The sequence below is a fragment of the Dendrobates tinctorius genome, unplaced genomic scaffold (assembly GCF_039654945.1).
Source record: "Dendrobates tinctorius isolate UK_male_01 unplaced genomic scaffold, ASM3965494v1 ptg000011l, whole genome shotgun sequence".
NCBI classification, from domain to species: Eukaryota; Metazoa; Chordata; class Amphibia; order Anura; family Dendrobatidae; genus Dendrobates; species Dendrobates tinctorius.
In genome coordinates, this window is record NW_027361679.1 from 86,683,234 (window position 1) to 86,709,617 (window position 26,384).

At 45.7% G+C, this 26,384-nt stretch overlaps 1 protein-coding gene across 6 annotated transcripts in view; it reads right to left on the reverse strand.

The window, feature by feature from the left end:
• ACSBG2 (acyl-CoA synthetase bubblegum family member 2) overlaps window positions 1-26,384 on the reverse strand; it is a 143,257-nt gene that overhangs the window by 4,603 nt on the left and 112,270 nt on the right. For all 6 annotated transcript variants that reach the window (XM_073544291.1, XM_073544316.1, XM_073544298.1 and 3 more), the window contains 7 exons: window positions 6,608-6,728; window positions 6,216-6,296; window positions 3,820-3,969; window positions 2,451-2,627; window positions 2,162-2,343; window positions 1,722-1,955; window positions 982-1,199 (listed from right to left, as the gene is read on the reverse strand). In XM_073544291.1, coding sequence (XP_073400392.1) covers window positions 982-1,199; window positions 1,722-1,955; window positions 2,162-2,343; window positions 2,451-2,627; window positions 3,820-3,969; window positions 6,216-6,296; window positions 6,608-6,728 — 1,163 coding nt within the window. The remainder of the gene's footprint in view (window positions 1-981; window positions 1,200-1,721; window positions 1,956-2,161; window positions 2,344-2,450; window positions 2,628-3,819; window positions 3,970-6,215; window positions 6,297-6,607; window positions 6,729-26,384) is intronic.

Genomic DNA, 26,384 nt, shown 5'->3' on the forward strand with positions numbered 1-26,384 from the left:
AAGACAAACAAGGATAACAAAAAGCAAGGAACATACAAAACATTGAAAAGGTAGCGGGTATATAGGGAAGGGTAGGAATGTGCAAACCAGATGGGAATAGGATAATAAGAAAAGCACCCAAAAACCGCATGCAACACTCTCCCACAGCAACAATATCTCCAACTCAGCATAGTGACTCCTAGGAGCTAGGAACAGAAGGTCTGACTATATTAAAAGGAGAGGAAATGACCAGGTCAGGAACAGCTGTGAGATTTAGCTGCAAGTTTCTAACCAGCAAAAGGGAAACAAAATCCATTTAATATGAAACACACACACACTCAGGCTAGTTGGAAGATCTAGGCTTCACAATACATAGTGATTTTCAAACCACAGGTCTTTCAGGAGGATGTGATCTACTCATAACACTTCTAGCGGCAGAAGCTTTCCACAATGTCCTTTGGAATAAAGAATAAAAAAAAAACAAAAAAAAAAACCAAAAACTACACTTTCAGACTAATATTGTGCACTCTGCTTGTGTCATACACTGCAGAACTTCTGAACTGCAGTGCATGGGATTTATCAAATATACACTGACACTTCGGTCCTGTTATGGCAAAGTCTAATAGGACAACAGTCCAGTGCAAGTGGGGGCATTACTTGGCCTCAGACTGCCATGCCAACTATTGGACCCAAAAAATCACTTGGTGCCGACAGGTTTAACAAGTGGGGCCTCACCCACTTGAATGCCAGTTACAATCAAAACTGATAGTCGCCAATGAGACAGGGTGTCAGCTATAGTGTACAGTGGTGAGGAGCACATCATTTATTTACTCCTCATGACAGTAAATAAAGGCCTATTGGTTATTAGGGGGTTAGTAGTGTGAGTTATACATACAATCTGCACCCTATGTATAAGGAAAACAGATTACACAATAGATTTGTTAAATATTCTCCCTTGGAGAACAAAAAAATTATGTCCACAAGACAAAGCTGAAAAATCACCTTTAATTCTACCGGTAATGAACAAAAATCCATTGTCATCATGTTTCCCAATGTCTCCAGAATGCAGCCAGCCCTCCTCATCTATGGATTCCTTTGTTTTGTCTTCCATATTTAGGTAACCCATAAAGACATGTCGGCCCCAGAATAATATTTCTCCACTTCCATCACCATCTGGCTGGTAGATCTTTGTTTTGCAACCAGATATTACTTTTCCACAACTATGAAAAAAAATTAATAGTTTTTACTACTCGTTTTAAGATACAGTAATCTCATTAAAGAGTTGTTCTTTCGTGACCATTTTATTTCTTATTCTAGTGGATTTATTTACAGGGTTTTTTTTTGCAATGTTGTTTCATTAAAAATGTTACAGTTTGCCATCTATAGCTTCTTGCACTGTAGATTACTGGGAAAGAAGGTAACTGACTGTCAGCCTGATATGATGGTCTTACATAGTTTGTAAGAGTCTTTCTTAGCTCCTCTCAGCTGACTAATGACCACAGACCACAAAGTTGAATGTACAGGGATAGTAAAAACAAAAATGCAAAGTTTTTAATTAAACCTTATTGCCAAAAAAGTTTCAGCCTTAAACCCATACATTTAAGGAAAAAAGCAGCCAACACAAGTTTTACATAAAGTCGTGTCTTGGAACTATTTTAGTTATTAGAAATGCTTCTTCACAAGGCAACATCATGTAGTCAAAGTATTACCAGACGATCTATGGCCTCAAAAATTCCACATACCTGGTAATTCTGAAGGCATCTGGAAGAGAAACAGTGTGTGGGCCAGAGCTTTCACTCATTCCATAGAGTTCATATACAGGAATATTGAGACTGAGGAAAAATTCCAGAGTGTCTTTTGTAATGGGAGCAGCTCCAGTATAACATTTTGTACAGCGGTCCAAGCCAAGAGCTTTGCATACTTTCTTAAATACCAATTTTTTAGCCACATGATACTTCATTGGCTGGGGGGAGGCTCTGAAGAAGCAAATACAAATTGGTTATCAATACCTGTTGAATTATTGTTTCTTATCTCCAACGTATTATAAGACAGTCTCTAGTTTACAAGAATACAAGTTGTAAAGATAACTGATTCCCCATACCTAGGGAAGATTCTTTTACCATCCAGAGAACGTACCAGAATACAAATTCATATATTTAAAAAAGAAAAAAAAAGGTCTTACCCATTCATTCTCTTCAAATTAGTTTCCAAGCCTACACCTTTAGCCCAAGTAGCCACCTTGCGTTTGATTGTTGAAGATTTAGCTCCAACGGCCTTCATTTTCTCCTGCATTTTTTCCCACACCCTTGGAACACCCATAAATGCAGTTGGTCTGACTTCTTTTAAGGTGTTTCCCAATGATCCCTGAGAAACAGAAAAAAGGGTTTAAAATTAAAAGATGGTTCATAGTTCTTTTCATTGTATAATGCTGTGAACTTTAGATGGTTAAGTACAGAGTACAGGAAAGTTACCTTCAAAGCATCTGGCTGAGCAAAGTAAGTGGCGCCGCCATACTTCATAGTCAACCAGATATCTATCATCTGCGCTGCTATGTGGCTAAGTGGCAAATAACTGACCACTACCTCTTGTTGGTCAGTAGCCTCTTTGAGTTTAACTGTCCTTCCAGCTGCTGTGGCTGTCCAAGTGATCTGGAATAAAAGAATTGCCAATTAATTTGAAACACAATAATTAAAGGTTGGGCCTATATATGACAACCTGTCTATATATTTATTAAGGCACTAGATGGTGGCCCGATTCTAACGCATCGGGTATTCTAGAATATATATGCAGTTTATTTTTGAAGATTTAATAATAATGCAATAATGCACCCCCAAATCCTGATATGTATGGTTCTCTCACCCCCAATCCTGATATGTATGCTACCCCTCAACCCCCTATCCTGGTATGCATGGTCCCCTGACCCCCCAAATCCTGGAATGCATGGTCCTCTCACCCCTTTCCTGGTATGTATGGTCCCCTCACCCCCCAATCTTGGTATGCATGGTATCCTCACCCCCCTTTCCTGGTATGCATGTCCCCTCACCCCCCTCTCCTGGTATGCATGGTCCCCTCACCCCCAAATCCTGGTATGCATGGTCCCCTCAATCCCCTCTCCTGGTATGCATGGTCCCCTCACCCCCAAATCCTGGTATGCATGGTCCCCTCATTCCCCAATCCTGGTATGCATGGTCCCCTCACCCAGGGCTGTGGAGTCGGAGCTCATTTTGGTGGAGTCTGTATAAAACGGTCCGACTCCTGCATGGATGCAGGCGGAATTAGTCATCATCGCTGCGGTGTGACAGGTAAAAGTGACCCCCGACTGATCACTTATCGTTGCTGCGTCGCTGGTGAGATCTGCCTGTTTGGCAGCTCACTAGCCACCATTTAGCGATGCACCAGCAATCCTGAACGGGTCGTATCATTGTAGGGATCGCTGGTGCATCGCTAAATGTAACGAGACCCTTACTGCAAGCTGCAGTAATGATAAAATCATTTATCTGTTGCAGATCTAGCAGTTCTCTGAATACTGAGCTCTGTATTACCCCACCCACACCATTTCTTAGCAGCTTTCCAATTATGCACAGTGAACACAAAACTTCCAGTGGTCGGGCAGGGTTTATACACAGCTCAGGAATATGGGGAACTACATGTCAGTAGGTTTACTAGTCCTCTAGTGAGGAAAGTCACTGCTGTGTGCAGATTTATCAAAAGTACAACAAACAGCCTAGCAAGTGACTTTGCTGGAATTATGGTCCCCATCTCTACATTATATGCCTCAGATTATGTGGCTAAAACCTGGTGACAGATTCCCTTTAACATAATTTAAACAAGCAGACTTACATTGTCATGGCTCAACATTACTCCCTTTGGCTGCCCTGTGGTTCCTGATGTGTAAATCAGTGTGCAGCACTGGTTAGGCTTCTGGGAAGAAATTATTTGGTCTAGTTGAACATCTGGGACATTTTTTCCCAGCTCCATGAATTCAGCCCACTGCAGAGATAAAAGGGACATTAAAACAGATCATTATTTTTAACAAAAAACAAATCCCTCCAATTAGAAATGTAGTATAGTTTTTCTGATTCACTATCTTTCCTCATGTCCAGGCATTGCAGGACCTTTGGTATCTATGGTTACAACCACTAGCATCTAGCTAGCTACACTGTCACTATATCAGTGGTCGTAACCATGAAAACCTAAAGGTCCTGCAACACATCGACATAAGGAAAGATGGCAAATTTCTCCAATTGGAAATGTATAGTTTTTTCGATTCGCTAATATTACTACTACACCTACTACATATTGAGACAGGGTCCTGGAAATGGGAATACCCCTTTAAGCATCTTTGCAACTGCCCTTCCATATAATGAAATGATAAAAAAAACCCTACAAAAAACCACCACTCACCCATCTCAATTTATTTTTATTTCAAAATAAAGATTGATAGTGTTAGAGTGTTTTCCATCTCAAAAGTGTAGGTTGAGGATATAGGAAATATCACAAGATTTTGCTCAGCTTTACTATGCGAGACCAAGTTTATTTTTCTCTCCAACTTTTTTTTAACTCACTTTTAAAGATCTAGCCATAGAACCCCCATCTGCTTTGGCTGGAAGAGGTTAGGAGAATATCACCCATTCACAAGACTGGGCTTTTAAAGGCTTAAGCCCCCGTCACACACAGCTATCTCGCTAGCGAGATTGCTGCTGAGTCACAAGTTTTGTGAAGCAACAGCTATCTCACCAGCGAGATCGCTGTGTGTAACACTTATCAGCGACCGGCCCCCCTGCCGGGTATCGCTGATCGTGCAGGAATGGCCTGAACTTTTTTTTGATCGCTGGTCTCCCGTATCGCTGTGTGTGACAGGCAGGAGACCAGCGATCAGCGAGCTGGTAACCAAGGTAAACATCGGGTTTCTAAGCGCCATGCGGCGCTTAGAAACCCGATGTTTACCTTGGTTACCAGCGCGCTGGTATCTTAACGTACACTGTGAGTAACAAAGCGACGTACGTCGCTTGTTACCTGCGTGTCGCTGTCCTGATCGCTGGTGAAGCTGCCTGTTTGGCAGCTCACCAGCGATCATGTAGCAACACACTAGCGATCCTGACAAGTTCATATCATGGTCGGGATCGCTGGGGAGTCGCTATGTGTGATGGGGCCCTCCGGGGAGATAGAATTAATTCTAATTGACAAGACCTTATAAACTAAAGATAACATTCATAGCGTTTCCCATCACAGTAAGGGTACCGTTACACGTAGCGACGCACCAACGATTCTGACAACGATACGATCTGGCTAAGATCGTTTGTGCATCGCTAGTAAGCAGTCATACAGGCCGATCTTCATAACGACGCATCAGCGATCAGCGATGTCACCAACGACCACGGCGATCGTTGGTACCGTGTCACACACAGTCTAATAGTGATTCAGACTTTGAATAGGCGTCCTTCAGCGCTATCTATACGAGTTCGGAGTCGCCAACGAGGTCGCTCGTCGTTAAGGGGCGTCAAACACAGTGATGCATGCTGGTCAGCGTGACGCCAGCGATCAAAAAATGATCCTGAACGTTCGCGCACGATCAGCGACATCGCAGCAGGGAGCCGCTCGTTTCCGCGTGTCACTTCACGAGATCGCTAGCGATGTCGCTGTTGCGTCACAAAATCGTTGTCGCTTCAGCGATATCGCTAGCGATCTCGCCGTGTATAACGGGGGCTTAACTGCAATTCAGTGTGACGCTGGAGCTGCTCCACCTCCCTTCTGGGATGTCATGCCATACATCAGGGGACACTGCCTGCTTTTATTAGCTGCCAGTCCTCTGATAATATTGGCAAATTAGGCAAAACACATATTGATAAAGTGAAAGATCATTTTATGCCGAATGGATCAACATAAGTTGTTAAAGGATCATACGGACTTGATCATCGGCACAAGAACAAACCAAGTCTTACATAGGAAAGACTGAATAATCAGAGAAGACGACCCTGGGTCACTTTCAAAATGTGGAAGATAAATGTTCAAGTAGTAAACACAAATTTAAATATAATCTTAAATTCATCACTCTGGTGTGATGAATCAGTGATTGGTTTACCCATTTTCCTTATCAGTTGTGACTAAAGCAAATATTTTGCAGTATAAATCTCGACTTACCAAATTGCTAGTGTGCACAAATTTGAATAATACGTTACATTTAGATCAAGGTATGGGCACTGTCCTCACACCACAGATAAGGTTTGCATACATACCGTGTATAGGTTTGCCCTCTTCTCCTTTAGCTCATCTTTGTACTGTATAATGGCTTTCAAATGTGGCAACTGGTCCTGAACCTGAAAGTCACAAGACGATTTAAGATGCAACACTTGTGTTACATGGAAAATTGCAGAAAGTGCACTATTACATTTTTAGTACTAAAAATTGTAATGTTAGCTGGGTTCCTTGGATGAGAAATACAGGATTTCTATTGCTACAGCGGTATACACAGAGTAAAAAAAAAAACTTAAAATGTCTAATGGAATCCAAGAAACTCTTACCAGCTGACACCGCTGTCCAAGTTATCTGAATGTAAAGCACATCAATAATCAGAAAGCTGAAGATTAAGTATATATAGCAGCAATTGGAGAATTCAGTCACAACTTACCTGTAATATTTTTTGCAGTTGCTTGTGATTTTCTACCACCAGTATGTTAGCCTCACAGTTTTCTGCCACATAATGACAAGCCTCTGCAGAATTTGTGGTGTAGATGCCCACAGCAAATCCTCTAGAACCAAAGGATGCAATAAATTGATCAGTAGCGAAAGAACTAGTTTTACCAGTCTGGACACATCAGCTTACGCAAAGATACATTGAGCAAACAACGTTAACATCAAGCTGCATGATAAGTTAACCATTTGACATTCGCTGAATGTGAATTTACCAGTTGGCTTTTACTGCAGCACGTAGATGTTTTTTTAAATATCCACAATATGTCCCTTTTTTTAAATTTAGTAAATAGAAAAAAAAAAAAACTGGCAAAAAAATATTGGTGAAAAAAGAATATACCTGCGCAAGTGGGGTTATCCAGAGTACGAATCAGACCACAGTCCTGCCTTGCTGGTAGCGAACACACCGGGATGAACTCTATGCGGTGGTGGGCGTGCCACAACGGTGTGAGTCGGGGATGTGACACTAAAGAAAAGTCGCCCCAATAGGCGATGTGGTTGGGTGATCTCCAACGCTGACAGCCGCTGAAGATGGAGAAGAGTGGCGGCGCGCTCCGGCCGAGAGGCGCCGCCAGTACACAGCAGCTGTGGCGTGGAGGGGGAGGGAGGCGAGGCGAGGCTAGGTGACGTCACCGGGGAAGGAAGGGAGCGTGTGCAGGCCAAACTAGAAGCAAACGCGTTTCTAAGGTCTACGGACCTTCTTTGTCAGGGCTGTCAAACTCTGCTGCATCTATCCCTATATATGGCCCAAAAGCCACCCCCCCTTTGCTCCCCACCCACCACCTGAAAGGGAAAAGGATTTCAATGTATGCTACACCTGCTACCAACCAAAATAAGTGGCAAATACATCAAGAGCCCATATATTAAGAGTGTAATATGAATTAAAAACAACTTTTATTGAAATAAAAATAAAAACTATTATAAAACTATACATATAAATTAGGGAATTGATAGATGTATACAAAAGTGTACTATCTATTAGCACAACTGAATCTTAAGAGTATATGCAAATCTATAAAAAATTTATAAAAAATTTTTTTAAAAAATTTATTAAAAAGGCAAAGTACTAGTTGAACTACAAAATGAGTTAAAATAAATAAATTTGTGACTAGATGGTAATTTAGGACTTATCATGAGAAAGCATGTAGTTCAACCTCATGGTTGAGGCCCCTAGGGGCCAAACAGTCCAGAGTGAAAATCCACTTTGTTTCAACCCGGGACATTTGCCCCAAGTAGTCACCACCTCTAACGTTTCTACGTACCACTTGGATACCACAAAAAAATGCTCCCTTAGTAGATCTATTGTGGCATTCCTTAAAGTGTCTAGAGAGGGGGTGACCAAAGAAACCTTTCTCAATATTGTTAAAGTGTTCTTTAATCCGGTCCATTAGTCTTCGTTTGGTGCGACCAATATAGATTTTATCACACGGGCACCTAATTAGATAAATGACTCCAGTGGTAAAACAATTGATGGTGTCATTAATCCTGAACACTGACTTATTACGAGGATTGGTGAAAGTAGTCTGTATTGTTTTCCTAAAATTGGTACGGATGCAGCAGGAGCATGTACCACAGGGTGTAAAGCCCTTGGTATGCTCCCCTGATGATTTATATACGGATGATTTGATGGTGGGAGCTACTAAGTTGCCCACTGTTTGAGCTTTCCTAAACACAAATCTCGGGTGTTTAGGCAAAAAAATCACCTATTATTTTATCACCTTGAAGAATAAACCAATATTTACGGATAATGCTTGTGAATTCTTTATATCCGTGATGATATTGGGTGATAATAATAATAATAATAAATTTTATTTTTATAGCGCCGACATATTCCGCAGCACTTTACATTTCAGAGGGGATTTGTACAGACAATAGACATTACAGCATAACAATAATCACATACAGTAGATTATAACAAATACCAAGAGGAGTGAGGGCCCTGCTCGCAAGCTTACAGTCTATGAGGAAAGAGGGAGACACGAAAGGTGGGTGGTAACAGTTACTCTGATTGTATGGACCAGCCATAATGTTAAGTGTGTAACAGTACAGACACAGAGGGCTAATGGATGCATAAAGCATGTGGGAACATGATGCTGGGAACCTGGTTATGGTAAAACTTTTGGCTCTGCCACACAGGGATAGGTTAGGTTAATGTGTTGAGGCGATAGGCCAGTCTGAATAAATGCGTTTTCAGGACACGCTTAAAATTGTGGGGATTGGGGACTAATCGTATTGACCTGGGAAGTGCATTCCAAAGAATTGGCGCGGCACGTGTAAAGTCTTGGAGACGGGAGTGGGAGGTTCTGACTATTGAGGATACTAACCTCAGGTCATCAGCAGAACGGAGGGCGCGGGTAGGGTAGGATAATAGGTAGCTGGTTTATTTGATCGGTTATATTGAGTGGATTAACACCAGTAAGGTCTGTTTTATGGATTAGAGCATGCCTAGATAATACTTCGACCTCCTTTCTCGCTGCATGAAGTTTATCTGCAGGATAACCTTTAGCAAGAAATTGTTCAGTTAAATTCAGGCTTCAGTAGTGTATTCTTGCACCTTGGAGCAGTTACGTCTTAATCGCATAAATTGCCCCTTTGGAATATTTAGGAGCCATATTGGTAAGTGACAACTGTTTTTATAGATTTGCATATACTCTTAAGATTCAGTTGTGCTAATAGATAGTACACTTTTATACATCTATCAATTCCCTAATTTATATGTATAGTTTTATAATAGTTTTTATTTTTATTTCAATAAAAGTTGTTTTTAATTCATATTACACTCTTAATATATGGGCTCTTGATGTATTTGCCACTTATTTTGATTGGTAGCAGGTGTAGCATACATTGAAATCCTTTTCCCTTTCAGGTGGTGGGTGGGGAGAAAAGGGGGGGTGGCTTTTGGGCCATATATAGGGATAGATGCAGCAGAGTTTGACAGCCCTGACGAAGAAGGTCCGTAGACCTTAGAAACGCGTTGGCTTCTAGTTTGGCCTGCACACGCTCCCTTCCTTCCCCGGTGACGTCACCTAGCCTCGCCTCCCTCCCTCCCCTCCACGCCACAGCTGCTGTGTACTGGCGGCGCCTCTCGGCCGGAGCGCGCCGTCACTCTTCTCGATCTTCAGCGGCTGTCAGCGTTGGAGATCACCCAACCACATCGCCTATTGGGGCGACTTTTCTTTAGCGTCACATCCCCGACTCACACCGCTGTGGCACACCCACCACCGCATAGAGTTCATCCCGGTGTGTTCGCCACTTCGCTACCAGCAAGGCAGGACTGTGGTCTGATTCATACTCTGGATACCCCCACTTGCGCAGGTATATTCTTTTTTCATTTATTCGTTTTATTACACTTCTGGGTAAGCACAGACCCAGTATATACCAGCAGCAGTTAACCCCCTATTATCCATAGCTTATAGACCAGGAAGCGCCAGTGTACACTTGTTACCTCATTTTAATTTCAGTTCTGTGCTTATACACTTAGGCAGCTCCCATGGCCATTAACGCTTTAAAACTAGATAGATCATCGTTTTTCTAGTGTCAAAGAACAATTCTTGGTGGATCCGGATATCACTACCATGGATCACCAAGCACGTACCCTACTCAAATCTTTAGAGAAACTCTTGTTTGTGGAAATACCACCATGGTTACTTACCGGTAGCCAGTTTTTCCGGAACCCATGACAGCACCACATGAGAGAGAGGGATCCGCCCCGCCAGGACAGGAACCTACTGAGACATAAGGGGCGGCACCTCTCCCCCGCTTCAGTTGGGTTACAGAGCATTGAGAGGACTTCCCGGTTAGTTACATGTTTATCCAACACCACAACACTCAAAACACCCTACTAATTGTGCACACCATACAGTGAAAAAGGGGGGGAATGTACGGGTGCTGTCATGGGTTCCGGAAAAACCGGCTACCGGTAAGTAACCATGGTGGTTTTCCCTTCACCCATGACAGCACCACATGAGAGATTTTTGGAGACTTCGAAACACCTTAGGGAGGGACCACCGCTTGCAGCACCCTTCTACCAAAGGTTAAGTCAGCAGAGGAGGATAGATTTAATCTATAGTGCTTAAAGAAGGTTGAAGGTGAGGCCCAGGTAGCGGCCTTACAAATTTGTTCGATTGATACCTCTGCCTTTTCAGCCCAGGAGGTCGCCACGGCTCTGGTGGAATGAGCCTTGATGCCGTCAGGAATCGGGATACCACTAGCTGAATAGGCTACACTAATGGCTTCCCTGATCCATCTAGCAATAGTCCCTTTTGAAACCCCATAGCCTTTCCTGGCACCCTGAAAAGCTACGAATAGGGACTGTGACCTCCTCCACTGGCTAGTGGCAGATATATATTCTACAAGAGCTCTTTTAACATCCAGACTATGGAATTTTTCCTCCCCCAGATTTTTTGGATTTTCGCAAAAGGATGGAAGAACAATTTCCTGACCCCGATGGAAATCTGACACTACCTTGGGCAGATAACTGGGGTCTGTTCTTAACACTATCCTGAAAGACTTGCGTATAAGGAGGATTTACTGAGAGAGCCTGTAAGTCGCTTATCCTGCGGGCTGATGTGAGGGCTACTAACAGGATCGTTTTTAGGGTCAAAAACTTTAGGGGTAGCTGATGTAATGGCTCATACGGTTCTTTTGTAAGGGCTTCTAACACCAGGTTTAAATCCCAGGGGGCTATTCTAGGTATTGGAATAGGTCTAGCTCTATGGCAGGATTTAATAAATCTGGCTATCCACCTATCTGATGCCAGTTTGCAATTGTAGAGCACCCCTAGTGCCGACACCTGAACCTTAAGAGTGTTTACTGCTAACCCCATCTGCAACCCAGATTGTAAGAACTCTAGGATGTCACTAATCGGAGGTTCTTTCCCTAACGGCTTACCCAAGAACTGTAGGAACTTATCCCATGTTCTGCCGTAGATGTTAGTAGTCACCGGTTTCCTGCTTTTTTTGCAGAGTGGCCACCAGCCCAGGGGAGAACCCCCTATCTATTAAAAGCGACCTTTCAAATTCCACGCCGTCAGATGGAATCCTTTGACCTGAGCGTGTAATATTGGACCCTGAACTAGTAGGTCCGGGATTTCTGGCAGAACCCAAGGATCGGAGAGGGACATCTTTCGTAGCAGAGCGAACCAGGGCCTTTTTGGCCAAAATGGAGCTATTAGAATCACCCTGGCTTGATCGTTTCTGATTTTTCTTACCACAGTCGGGATCAGAGCCACTGGGGGGAACGCGTAAGCCAGTCTGAAGTTCCACTGGATGTGCAATGAGTCCACTGCCCATGGGTTTTCCCTTGGGTTTAGAGAACAGAACCTTTCTGTTTGCCTGTTGTGCTTGTTTGCAAAGAGGTCTATCACCGGTTCCCCCCAAAGCTGAATTAACTTTTGAAAAATGGATCGGTTTAGTGCCCATTCTCCTTGCCTCAGGGTATTGCGACTCAGGAAATCTGCCTCTATGTTTTCTGCCCCTTTTATGTGTAGGGCTGTCACGGAGTGTAGGTGATCCTCTGCCCTGCTCAGAATGTTTGTTGCTGCTTCCATTAAGGAGTGTGATCTTGTCCCTCCTTGGTGGTTGATGTATGCCACTGCTACCTTGTTGTCTGACATGATGCGTACATCTTGACCCTGGAGTAGCGGAATGAAGTGGTTTAGGGCCTTGCCCACTGCCCACAGTTCTCTCAGGTTGGAGGATGCCTTCCTTTCTTGAGGTGTCCAGGAACCCTGACCTATGAGGCCCCTTAGGTGTGCCCCCCACCCCGAGGAGCTTGCATCTGTTAAAATTATATCTGTCGCCTGTCTGTCCCATGGTATTCCTAAGGTCAGATTTGTCTCGTTCAACCACCAGTTGAGAGAGTCTCTGGTTTTTAAGGAAAGCTCCAGCTTTCCTTCCAAACGCCCTCTTAGCGATCTTTGTGCTCTTAGTATCTCCCCCTGGAGTTGCCGGGTGTGAAACTGAGCCCACCTGACCGCCGGAATACAGGATGTTAGGGTACCTAGCAGGGACATTGCTTTTCTTAATGTCATACATGGTTGGTTTCGGCCCGCCAAGGCCAGATTTTGCACCTTCTCTATCTTGGACTCTGGGAGCAGACACTCTTGCCTTTCTGAGTCCAGTATAAATCCTAGGAAGGTTGTTTCTTTAGGGGTTGTAATTTTGATTTTTTGAAATTGACTATCCACCCTAACTCTTGCAAGGTGTTGATCACCTGAGTCAGCTGCGCTGTACAGTGGTCCTCTGAACTGCCCACTATAAGAAAATCGTCCAGGTATGGTATTATGACCGTATCGTGAATCTGGAGAAAGGCTGTCACTTCCGCTATGACCTTGGTGAAGACCCTCGGGGCTATGGATATGCCAAACGGAAGAGCCCTGAACTGAAAGTGCCTTAGTGTGCCCTGAATATAAAGCGCTACCCTCAGGTATTTCTGGTAATCTGGATGGATAGGGATGTGGTAATACGCATCCTTTAAATCGACTACGGCCATGAAGCAATCTTGATGTAGCAGCTTCACTGCCGTAGTTACTGATTCCATCTTGAAGGTCGGGTTCTTTATCCATAGATTGAGGCGTCTGAGATTTATGATTGTCCTGAATGACTGATCCGGTTTTTTTATTAGGAAAAGGGGCGAATAAAACCCCTTTCCTTCCTGTAAGCGTGGCACCTCGGACAGTACCCGCTTGTCTATCAGGCTCAGGATTTCTGTTTCTAAGGCCAGTTGTTCTTCGGTCATCTTCCTGATAGGTGTGATGACGACCACGGATTTTGGCTGACGAATAAAGGGGATTTTCAGGCCTTCTTTTAGGATGCTCAGAATCCAGGTGTTGGAGGAGATCTTTTCCCAGGCCTGGAAAAAGAGTGCCAATCTCACTCCTACTGGAATACTGGCGTCACTGTGGTGACTTTTTGGAGGTGGAGGTGCCTCCACCAAACATAAACCCTGATTCTTTCTTCTTTTTATCCTTCCATCTTCTCCTGTCAGCGGGAGGACGTCCTCTATTGAATCTTCCCCTCCGAAAGGGCTGTCTCCTCTGATCCATAGGGAATCTGGGGAAGCCTTTTTTCTTATTGCCTGCTTTCTCCAGAATATCGTCCAAGTTTTTGCCGAACAGGAATCGGCCATCGCAGGGGAGAGAGCACAATTTGGCCTTGGACTGAAGGTCACCCGGACAGCCTTTAAGCCATAACGCGCGTCTAGCAGCATTTGATAGTGACGCTGCTCTGGCTGTTAATCGCATAGAGTCCGCCGAGGTATCTGCCAGAAAAGCCGCTGCCCCGTGCAAGAGATACATGTCTGATAAGATCTTCTCTCTTGGGACCCTTGACGCCAGCTTCTCTTCTAACTGCTGCAGCCAGATCATGAGGGAGCGTGCCGTGCAGGTGCCCGCTATCGCCGGCTTAAGACCTCCTGCTGTTGCTTCCCATGCGTGCCTCAAATATGAGTCCGCTTTTTTGTCTAGCGGGTCTCTAAGAACCCCTGCGTCTTCCAAGGGCAGGGCCGACCTTTTGGAAGACCTGGACACCGCTGCATCTATTTTTGGGACTTTGTCCCATATTTCCGTATCCTTGTATTCAAAGGGGTATCGCCTCTTAGAAGCGGATGGAAGGGCCCCCGATTTTTCAGGCTTTTTCCACTCCTTCTCAATAAGCGCCTGGATTTTCGCGTTTACTGGAAAGGTTCGTTTTTTCCTCTCCTGAAGCCCCCCAAACATGACGTCCTCTAGGGTTTTAGCCGCCCTTTCTTCCTGTAGGCCCATTGTGGTTCTAATGGCCTTTAGGAGGGCATCTGTATCTTCTACAGGGAAACATGGCTTACCCCCTGTGTCACTATCTGAGGAGTCTGAGGAGGATGATTTTTCCGCCTGAGATGATACTGACGCGGAATCTGAGGGGGAACTAGGGAAATCCTTCCTGCTTTTTTTCCCTTTTTTCAATAAGGACTTAATTGAGCCTTCCATTTCTGACCTGAGGGCAGATGTTAGATTGGCTGCGAAACTAGGCGCTTCCTCCGCCATAGTTCGCTGAATGCACGAAGCACAGAGATCTTTTTGCCAGTCTCTTGCTAGGGGAGATTTACATATAGCACAATCCCTATTGTTCTTCTTGCTTCCTGCTTTTCTGGGCCTTTCCTACAGGGTGAAGCATACAATAGAAAAACCCCCTATTAATAAACTGCTGACATTCACGAAGATCACTCACCACCCGTAATCAAGGGTACCGGATTTGGAGGCTGCGTCGGAGCACCTGACCCGCGCTCTTTGGACCTTGAGGAGTGCCCCGACCTGCGGCTGGGGCGACTGCTGCTTGAATGGCTTCCATGCTTTCTGCCAGAGGGCTGTGAGGGAGGCAGGGACGCTGAACGTTCCTGCTCGGACTCCATCTTGCACCGCCGATCTACCGCTGTCTTCCCCTTTTAATTTGCATGCCTCCGCCTGGTGAGCGTCTTCCTCCCCTCCCCCCTGCGACCGCCGGCCCAGCGCTTCAGAAAGCCGGCCGGCGTCGCACCCGGCGCCATTACACCGTCGCCTTCTGCTGACGTCAGCCGGCGCACCCAGCATTCCAAGCGCCGCTGACGTCAGCGGCCGGAAGACGCCAGCGTCTCTCCCCTGCCACGGGGATCGAGATGCGGCGTGCGCGAGGGGAGGGCGGCGCGGTGGGGGCTTCCCGGAGCCACCGGGATCCCATCCACGCCCGCACGAACCCGGAGCCCCAGGGACCCCGGGGACTGCGCTTCCAGGACCCGACGGCCGGCGCTACAGGTAAGCTACCTGTTCTTCCCGCGCCGGGACGGGCCTGGGTCTTCTTTCTCTTCGCCCATGACAGGCACCGCCACAGTGGGATTCCTTCCAGGACAGGAACCCAACTGAAGCGGGGGAGAGGTGCCGCCCCTTATGTCTCAGTAGGTTCCTGTCCTGGCGGGGCGGATCCCTCTCTCTCATGTGGTGCTGTCATGGGTGAAGGGAAAAAGAGACCTTTGGGAGGTGGTTACATTGGAAAAATATGCACAAGCTAAAATCGTCCCTAAGGGGTTAATTATCTACAAGTCTTTAGCGGGTGATTTTGGGGATCCACATATCCAACAGGAATGGGATACCAGGTTATCTAATTTCTCCCTTAAAACCCTTAAATTTGTGATCAATAAACGGACCACAAATCTAGAGAAAACAAGCCGCCAGGTGGAGAAATTATTAGAACAACTTGATAAATATAACCACCTCTCAGATCTTCAAACCCTAGTTACAAACATTGTTTCTAGATTATAGAACAGGGAAAGAGAAATTATCTCCAAAAAAATAAAAAAATTTCGAAGAGATAACGTACCTAGCGAAAGCTATTCTGATTCTTTTTTTCGCCCCACCACATCATATAGGTACTCAACGCCAATCGGGGCAATTTTTGGTGCTTGATGAATATAATATTACCCCATCATGCACCACCCCAGATAATTTACTCGTTTTTTCAGTATACACCAATACCAGTTCTACACAATATACTCCGGTTTCAATACATCATAGGAAACGGGATTGTTCAATGAATCTAAGTGTAACCTCACCATTGAACAGCATTGCATCTGCAGTGCCAGTTGAGACCCACACAACCCCCTATATCGAACCAGGTCCGTTACATTCTAGGTCTGTTCACGAGGAAACCCCCTCTTCCAATCTCTAATAGATTTCACCCTCTAACAGATATGGAAGGTGATGGGGAAACTCCTAATATATGGGCCGATGGGATATCCCCCAGCACTTATACTGACACATGTATGGCTACGGAAGAAACTCTTATCTCCAATCCCAGAACAGAAACCAGACAATTAAAAATGAATTCAAATAACTTATCCAAGCGATCGATACAAGCTACTATACCCAAGTATGCACGTCCCGATAAGAATCAGACTACTAGCCATATTCTCAGAAAGGGACCCTCAATCCAAATATCTAAAAAGAGTAAAGGACCTACCCATTTATTAAACCGGGATTTTTTTCGGGCAAAAACCATAGGACCAAAAGGGGTAAGAGGGGTGGGAAACTCGCCAAAAAGAAAATAACCTACAATTTCAGACTCTCAAACAATATTTAATTTGAGTTCCCACATCCTAACTCCCCATGAAGAATCCCTACTTAGAAAGGGCTTAAAATTTGCCCCTACGGCTACGGCCAACCCCTTTAATCTCTACATTAGCCTTAAAAATTTTTTGCATAATTTGGCCATTAAAAAGTATTTTTTGAAGAAAGGGCCAATTGCCGCTTATGCAAATCAATCCGATGTATCCCAGTTTGTTCACACCAATTTAGCCAACCCCACAAAATTTAATCCTATCCAAGAATATTCCAGTGCATTCTGCACCTTTGAAACTATGGTTACCATGGACATTAGACATATTAAGAAAAAGAACAACAAATTCTTACCCCATAATTTGAACGCACAGGAACGTAAATCCATAACGGATCTCCAAAGAAACAACAATATCATAATACGACCTGACGATAAGGGGGGGGGGCATTGTAATATTCGACTATAGCACATATCACCAAGAATCTTTAAGATTACTGGGGGATACGGTCACCTATAGGAAATTGAATGGTGATCCCACGGCCCGGTATGTCAAGAATTTAAGCATACTAACTGAACGGGGCAAAGCCCAGGGTCTACTAAATAAAAAGGAATTTCAATATATTACTAACAGATCCCCCCAGTATATCCTTATTTTACCATATTCCAAAACTCCACAAAGATAAATTACATCCCCCAGGAAGACCCATAATTTCCGGGATCAATTGTCTAACTTCCAATTTATCTCATTATGTGGATATGCATCTACAGAAATGCATGCCCTTGGTGCCAGCCTATCTCAAAGATACCAGCCACACAATTCAAACTTTGGAAAACATCCAGTGGCAAAATGGATACATTCTTGGGACTCTTGACATTAAATCCTTATATACAGTGATTGACCATCAAAAAGGTTGCGGAGCAGCTAGATACTTCTTAGAGAAATCAGCCCAATATACGGATATTCAGGTCAACTTTTTTGTAGAGAGTATTTTTTTCATTCTTACGCATAATTATTTTTTGTATGAGGATCGATTTTACCTACAAACGTGGGGTACTGCTATGGGCACACGTTTTGCGCCCAGCTACGCAAATTTATAGGTAGCCAAGTGGGAGGAGACTTATTTTCCAATCGGGACAACTTCGATCTGACTTACTCATGTGGCGTCGTTTTATTGATGACGTTTTATTTATTTGGAAGGGGCCTCCTGGGGACCTAGAGGCCTTTATTTTAAATTTAAACCGTAATGTGTTTGGATTGGAGTTTACTGCTACCACCAGTACATCCAACATTCACTTTCTAGATCTCGAAATTTATGTGGAGGGGCACAGTTTACACACTAAGTGCTACCACAAAGAAGTTGATGCGAATAGTTTTATTGACATCAACAGTTGTGACTTACCAATATGGCTCCTAAATATTCCAAAGGGGCAATTTATGCGATTAAGACGTAACTGCTCCAAGGTGCAAGAATACACTACTGAAGCCATGAATTTAACTGAACAATTTCTTGCTAAAGGTTATCCTGCAGATAAACTTCATGCAGCGAGAAAGGAGGTCGAAGTATTATCTAGGCATGCTCTAATCCATAAAACAGACCTTACTGGTGTTAATCCACTCAATATAACCGATCAAATAAACCAGCTACCTATTATCACCCAATATCATCACGGATATAAAGAATTCACGAGCATTATCCGTAAATATTGGTTTATTCTTCAAGGTGATAAAATAATAGGTGATTTTTTGCCTAAACACCCGAGATTTGTGTTTAGGAAAGCTCAAACGGTGGGCAACTTAGTAGCTCCCACCATCAAATCATCCGTATATAAATCATCAGGGGAGCATACCAAGGGCTTTACACCCTGTGGTACATGCTCCTGCTGCATCCGTACCAATTTTAGGAAAACAATACAGACTACTTTCACCAATCCTCGTAATAAGTCAGTGTTCAGGATTAATGACACCATCAATTGTTTTACCACTGGAGTCATTTATCTAATTAGGTGCCCGTGTGATAAAATCTATATTGGTCACACCAAACGAAGACTAATGGACCGGATTAAAGAACACTTTAACAATATTGAGAAAGGTTTCTTTGGTCACCCCCTCTCTAGACACTTTAAGGAATGCCACAATAGATCTACTAAGGGAGCATTTTTTTGTGGTATCCAAGTGGTACGTAGAAACGTTAGAGGTGGTGACTACTTGGGGCAAATGTCCCGGGTTGAAACAAAGTGGATTTTCACTCTGGACTGTTTGGCCCCTAGGGGCCTCAACCATGAGGTTGAACTACATGCTTTCTCATGATAAGTCCTAAATTACCATCTAGTCACAAATTTATTTATTTTAACTCGTTTTGTAGTTCAACTAGTACTTTGCCTTTTAATAAATTTTTTAAAAAATTTAATTTTTTTTTATAGATTTGCATATACTCTTAAGATTCAGTTGTGCTAATAGATAGTACACTTTTTTATACATCTATCAATTCCCTAATTTATATGTATAGTTTTATAATAGTTTTTATTTTTATTTCAATAAAAGTTGTTTTTAATTCATATTACACTCTTAATATATGGGCTTTTGATGTATTTGCCACTTATTTTGGTTGGTAGCAAGTGTAGCATACATTGAAATCCTTTTCCCTTTCAGGTGGTGGGTGGGGAGAAAAGGGGGGGTGGCTTTTGGGCCATATATAGGGATAGATGCAGCAGAGTTTGACAGCCTTGACGAAGAAGGTCCGTAGACCTTAGAAACGCGTTGGCTTCTAGTTTGGCCTGCACACGCTCCCTTCCTTCCCCGGTGACGTCACCTAGCCTCGCCTCCCTCCCCTCCACGCCACAGCTGCTGTGTACTGGCGGCGCCTCTCGGCCGGAGCGCGCCGCCACTCTTCTCCATCTTCAGCGGCTGTCAGCGTTGGAGATCACCCAACCACATCGCCTATTGGGGTGACTTTTCTTTAGCGTCACAGCCCCGACTCACACCGTTGTGGCACGCCCACCACCGCATAGAGTTCATCCTGGTGTGTTCGCTACCAGCAAGGCAGGACTGGTCTGATTCGTACTCTGGATAACCCCACTTGCGCAGGTATATTCTTTTTTCATTTATTCATTTTATTACACTTCTGGGTAAGCACAGACCCAGTATATACCAGCAGCAGTTAACCCCCTATTATCCATAGCTTATAGACCAGGAAGCGCCAGTGTACACTTGTTACCTCAAAAAAAATATTGGTGTTGCATCGCCATTTTCCAAAACCCGTAACACTTATTTTTTGTTTAATGGAGCTGTGCGATAGCTTATTTTTTGCGTGGCGAGAATTTTTATTTCTATCATGTTGGGATAGATATGTTTTGATCACTTGTTACAACATTTTTGGTGGAATTGCAGAGACCAGTACAATAGTATTTTGGCACTATTTGTTGTTGATGTTTACTGATAAGGTCAATCATTTTTATAATTTTGATAGATTAGATTTTTCTAAACTTGGTGATAAATAGGTTTAATTCTAATATTTTTAATGTGGGAAAAAGGAGTGATTTGAACTCATGCTTTCTTCTATTTTTTTTATTACATTCTTGTACTGTTTTTAATGGTTTTTAATGGTCTTGAAACTGCGATCATGTGAATGCTTTCCCGATATACAACGATGTCACAGCATCACTGCATATAAATAAATAAATAAAAAAACACAGTCTCCTTTCAAGCCTCATCACAGGCAGGTTTCAAAAGAGCTCCATAATGATAAGCACAGGGCTCTACAGCAAATAACCCGGCTGTCACAGCACCCATTGAGACCTGCAATCCCGTCAAGGGCGCATGGAATGACTTGCATCAATGCAGACGCACGTTCATGGATACTGTCAGATTAACAGATAAGGCTACGTTCCCACAATTTCAAATCCGCAGCATGTCCATTTCCCTTGGGGGAGCACAGAGTTTGCTGTGCAAAATTTCCCCATAGACTTGCATTAGATGAGGAAACTCTGTAGGTAAAAAGCTCACAAGCGTTGAAACCCATCAAAAATTATGTGATCTGCACCCAAGTATGGCAATAAAGCTGTCAAAGCAGGACACATCAAAAAGACAAACACATTAAAAATGCAAGTAACCCAATTTAATTAAATACGTGCATTCTGCAGCGTCAAAACCTCACCAAAAGCTCATATTGGGAACATAGTCTTAGAGACGGGTCCTTACTGTAACACAACCACCACCCACTTCAGACCTGATTCATACATATACTGTATGGCACGTGCTGTGAAAAGGTTATTTAAAGCAGAAATTTCCAGCAAAATGAATTGGGTTTATGAAATGTCAAGCACATGCTGCTTATTGCTTCCTTGCAGATTTGAAGCAGTACAAAAACTGCTCAAAGAATCAACATGTTGCAAATTTGAGTTTTACACCCATTCAAATGGTGAAAAATAGGTATTAGACCTAACGGTAATGATGTTTCCAGGAGTCCATCCTGACAGCACCATGGAGGACGTCCCCCTCCTCCTTACAGGGACAGGAAAAGCACACGAGAGGTTAAAAGGTCATGTCCCACCCCCTCTCCCTCAGTGATTTAACAAGTACCACAACGTGGATGATGCAAGTTACACTTTAATGAAACAATCATATTACAGCATATGACAAGAAATAATCATAAGATAACAAATAAGGAGGGAACTACCCATGCTGTCAGGATGGACTCCTGGAAACATCATTACCGGTAGGTCTAATACCTATTTTCCAGGACGTCCACCTGACAGCACCATGGAGAGTACCAAAGCACCTCCTCAGGGTGGGATTACCGCCTGGAGAACTTTTCTCCCAAATGCGGTCTGTTGACCAGATAACACATCAAGCTTATAGTGCTTACAGAATGTATTAAGATTGGCCCAGGTTGCTGCTCTACAGATTTGATCGACCGAGGCCCCCGCCCGTTCGGCCCATGAGGCCGATACTGCCCTCGTAGAGTGGGCCTTTACGGAATTTGGCGGACTGGCGCCTTCGGCTTGGTAGGCGTCAGATATTACTGAGGTAATCCATCGTGCGATGGACGCCTTAGAGGCTTTTTTCCCCTTATTTTTTCCCCCGAAAAGGATTAACAGATTTGGGTCAATGCACCAACTATTGGTGGCCTTAAGATAGTCTAGGACTGCGCGCCTCACATCCAGTGAGTGAAGACGCTCTTCCTTTTTATTACGGGGATTATCGCAGAAAGATGGTAACACTATCTCCTGGTTTATATTTTTAGAAGAGGCTACCTTTGGGATAAATGCCGGGTCCAATCTTAAGATTATACAGTCGTCTCTTATCTGGAGATATGGGTCCTTAGTGGACAGGGCCTGGATCTCCCCTATTCTTTTGGCAGTAGTAATGGCTACCAGGAAGGCCGTCTTACGAGTAAGAGAAGAGATTGTTATTTTCTCGCTGGGGGCATAGGGGTCTGTACAGAGAAACCTGAGTACCAGGCCCAGGTCCCAAGGCGGGGTGAGCTGCCTAATCGTGGGGCGCAGGCGCTGCGTGGCTCTTATGAATCTTATTACCCAGGGATGGGAAGCTAACTGGTAATCGAAGAAGGCACTCAAGGCCGAAATCTGGACTTTTAGAGTGCTGGGCTTAAGGCCTTTATTAAACCCTGACTGAAAAAACTTTAGTATGCTAGGAAGGTCAGGGGTGCCTGCCACGAGATCGGACCTGCCACCCTCCAGACAATCTTTTCCATATCTTTCGATAGATTGCGGATGTCACCGGCTTCCTACTGGCCTGTAGGGTGGATAAGACCTGATCCGACAACCTTCAGGATGTCCCTCTCAGGATCCAAGCCGATAGGTGGAGTCTTGCTGGGTTCGGGTGGTGGATCGGGCCCTGGTGAATGATGTCCTTCCACAGAGAGAGTTCGACTGGATTTCCTACTGCCATGGCTCCTAGCAGGGAAAACCAGCTTCTCCTCGGCCAGTATGGGACGATCAACATCACTCTGGCGTGGTCCTCACGTATCTTCCTGAGCACTGCCGGTATGAGAGCCAGTGGTGGGACCGCATAAGAGAGGGGTTCTCCCCAAGTCTGGCTCAGGGAGTCTACGGCCTCCGGATGGTCCGCCGGATTCAAGGAGTAGAATCTGGGAACCTTTGCGTTCTTTCGGCGTGCGAATAGATCTATACTGGGGGGTCCCCCAACGCTGACAGATGGTTGAAAATTTGCCCGTTCAGTTCCCACTCTGTCGGGTGGATCTGTTGTCTGCTCAAGTAGTCTGCTACTTCGTTCTGGGAACCTTCTAAGTGCACTGCGGTTACTGATCGGACTGTTCGTTCTGCCCAAGCGAATATTCTTCTCGCCAGGGCCTGCAGTGGTTGATGTCTGGGCCCTCCCTGGTGCTTCAGGAATGCCACTGCCGTTACATTGTCGGATAATATGCGAACGTGACGATTCCGTAGTGCCGCCTGGTTTCACCGCAGCGCTTCCCAGACCGCGTAGAGCTCTCTGAAATTGGAGGCTCTGGTCCTGATGTCTACTGGCCATCTTCCCTTTCTGGGCTGTGTCCACCACCGTAAGGACTCTTTCACCCGTTCTGGCAGCCATAGGGGTTTGTCGAGCAACGTCTGCCTTCTGTCCCACTTTGCGAGGATCTCCCTCTGTAATGATCTCGAGTGGAACTGCGCCCATCGGACACATGGAATGCAGGCCGTCATGAGGCCCAAAACGTCCATTGCCTCTCTTATGGAGCCTTGCCGCTCCAACAGGTCTCCGACCCTGGCCTGAATAGTCTTCTGCTACCTCTCGGGTAGCCGGGATATTCTGCTGGCCGAGTCTAGAAGGACTCCGAGGAATACTTTGTCTCTGGCCTGAGGTCCGACTTCGTCCAATTGATCACCCAGCCAAGGGACTCCATTACGGTCGTTGCTCTGTTTATGTCTCGATTGAGCGCTTCTTCTGACCTTGCCACCAGTAGGAAGTCATCTAGATATGGAATGATCACGATACCTTGATCCCTCAGGTAGGCTACCATCTCCACCACCAGCTTTGTAAAGATTCTGGGAGCTGAAGCCAACTCAAATGGAAGGCACTGAAACTGGAAGTGGCAGGTCCAGGCTGGTAAACTGACCGCAAACCTTAGTAGCCTCTGGGATGAGGGATGTATAGGGACCTGATAGTATGCCTTCTTTAGGTCTAGGGAGCACATAACTGCGTCCCTGTCTATTAGGAGTATTGTATTGCGGATTGAATTGATTCCATCCGGAATCTCTTGTACCTGACCCAGGTATTTAGTGGTTTCAGGTTTATGATGGTACGGGCCTTGCCAAATGGTTTTGCGATCGAGAACAGGGAAGAGTAATGCCCTCTTCCTCTGTCGGGGGAACTGGTACTATAACTTTTGAGTTGACCATGTCCTGAAGATCCGCCCACATTACGGAGTCCGCCAGGACAACGGTGGGGGCTACATATCTGTCGGGGGGAGGAGATTAGAGCTCTATACTGTAGCCCTCCGCGATGGTTCTGAGGACCCACTGATTGTGGGTAATTTGGGACCAGTTTGCTGCGAAGTGGCGCAGTCTCCCCCCAATACCTATGGCGTCATTGCCTCCTGGATCTGGATATTGATGTGAACAGGGAACCCTTGTTCCTCCCACCTTGACTGTAGGAGCTCCTATAGGAGCCTCTATTGGACCTAGCCTGACCCCTGAAGTCTGTCTGTCTGTCTCCTAGAGAACGAGTCTCTCCGAAAGGACTGGGGCCGCTTGGGTTATTCCTCTGGGAACCCTTTATTTTTATCGGACACTTGCTCTAGAATGTTATCTAAGGCTGGACCAAATACCCTCAGGCCCGAGAAGGGGATAGCACGTAGCTTTGTTTTAGAGGCGTTATCTCCCGACCAGGATTTAAGCCAGACTGCTCTTCGGGCTGCAATAGAGAGGGAGCTGTTTCTGGCTGCAAACCTCACTGACTCCGCCGACGTATCCGATAGGAACGCCGTGGCCGATTTCATAAGGGGAAGTGATGCTAGGATCTCTGATCTAGGGGTCTTGTTGGTTAGGTGCTCCTCCAACTGCCCCATACACAAAAACATAGACCTGGCCACCGAGGTGGCTGCTATGTTGGCCCTAATAAGAGCCGCTGACGTCCCCCATGTTCTTTTTAACAAGACGTCCGCCTTCCTATCCATCGGGTCTCGGAGACTTGACGAGTCCTCAAATGGGATGGCCGTCTTCTGGTAACCTTGGCTACTGGAACGTCTATTTTAGGGACTTCGTCCCATGCCCGTGTTTCGTCGGGATCAAAAGGCAGTCTATTCTTAAAGTCTCGGGAGAGTATCAACCGACGTTCTGCCTCTTTCCACTCCTCCTGGACCATCGTCTTGATGTGCTCGCTTACGGGGAACACAACCTGTCTCCGAGCCACCAGTCCTCCAAACATTAAGTCCTGTCTGGACTGCGGTGTAGGGATTTCCTCCATTTGCATAGTATTTCTGACTGCTAGGACCAATTCGTCCGTGTCCTCCAGTCTGAACAGGTACTTCCTGCCCTGGTCCTGTCTATCCCCCGGGATCTCGCCTTCTTCCTCCTGATCTGAATCAAGGAAGTGGGACTCCTCGCTAGGGCTTGCTTCCGAAACTGGATCTGCTTCCCACCTTGGGCGCTTGCGGCTCAGCCTTGGGCTGGGGGACTGACGTCGTGCGAGGCTGGATCTAGAGGCCTGGACTTCCTCCCTTATCAATGATCTCATCTCAGAAAGGAGGGATGGTTGTTCCTCGCCTACGACCCTAGAGGTACAGGGCCCGCATAGGGTCTTGTTATAGGTGTCTGGCAGCTTTACCCTGCATACGGGGCATCGGACCGACTTTGAGGTGGCTTTAGCCGGGTCCTTCGCCCCAGAGGGGGATTCTGCTGGGGTTCCCTTATCCTAATAATACAAGATGGGGTAACCGTCTCAGTCCCGGGCTACGGAAATGGGTGTGGGGAGGGTGGTCTGCGCCAGGCGCATTTACCCCTCCACCTGCCAGAGCGTTTCCTTCCATCCTGCGCGATCTGTGCTTCCAGAGTGATGTGGGCCTCTGGAGCGCGCGTTGGAATTCAAACCCGGCGGGCGACGTCACCAGACATGATGCGAACTCTCATGATAGGCCGCCTCCTCCACTGCCTGCGCCCGACCACGCTGATCTAACGCTGGTGCCCGCTCGGCCAGCCGCCTGCGGGGAGCCGACCTGGAGCCGCAGCCTGCGCCGACCGCGCCGTTTGTCGGTGCCCGCCCGGCCAGCCGCCTACGAGGAGCCGACCTCCGCCTACTATGGCGGACTGCTGGAGCCGCAGCCTGCGCCAACCGCGCTGTTTCTCTGTTGGTGCCCGCCCGGCCAGCCGCCTACGGGGAGCCGGCCTTCGCCTGCTATGGCGGTGTATCCTGGAGCCGAGAGCCTCCCACAGGGAGGAACGGCTCCCTCCAGGAGCGTCGTCCTGCTCCTGGCCTTTGGAGCAGAGGGACTTCCCCTCGGGGAGTTTCGGCCCCGGGACCTCTTGACAGGGGAAGGATTGGACTGGCCGCACGATCCCCTGAGCCCCTCCGTGCAGAGACAGAAAAAACACTGAGGGAGAGGGGGTGGGACATGACCTTTTAACCTCTCGTGTGCTTTTCCTGTCCCTGTAAGGAGGAGGGGACGTCCTCCATGGTGC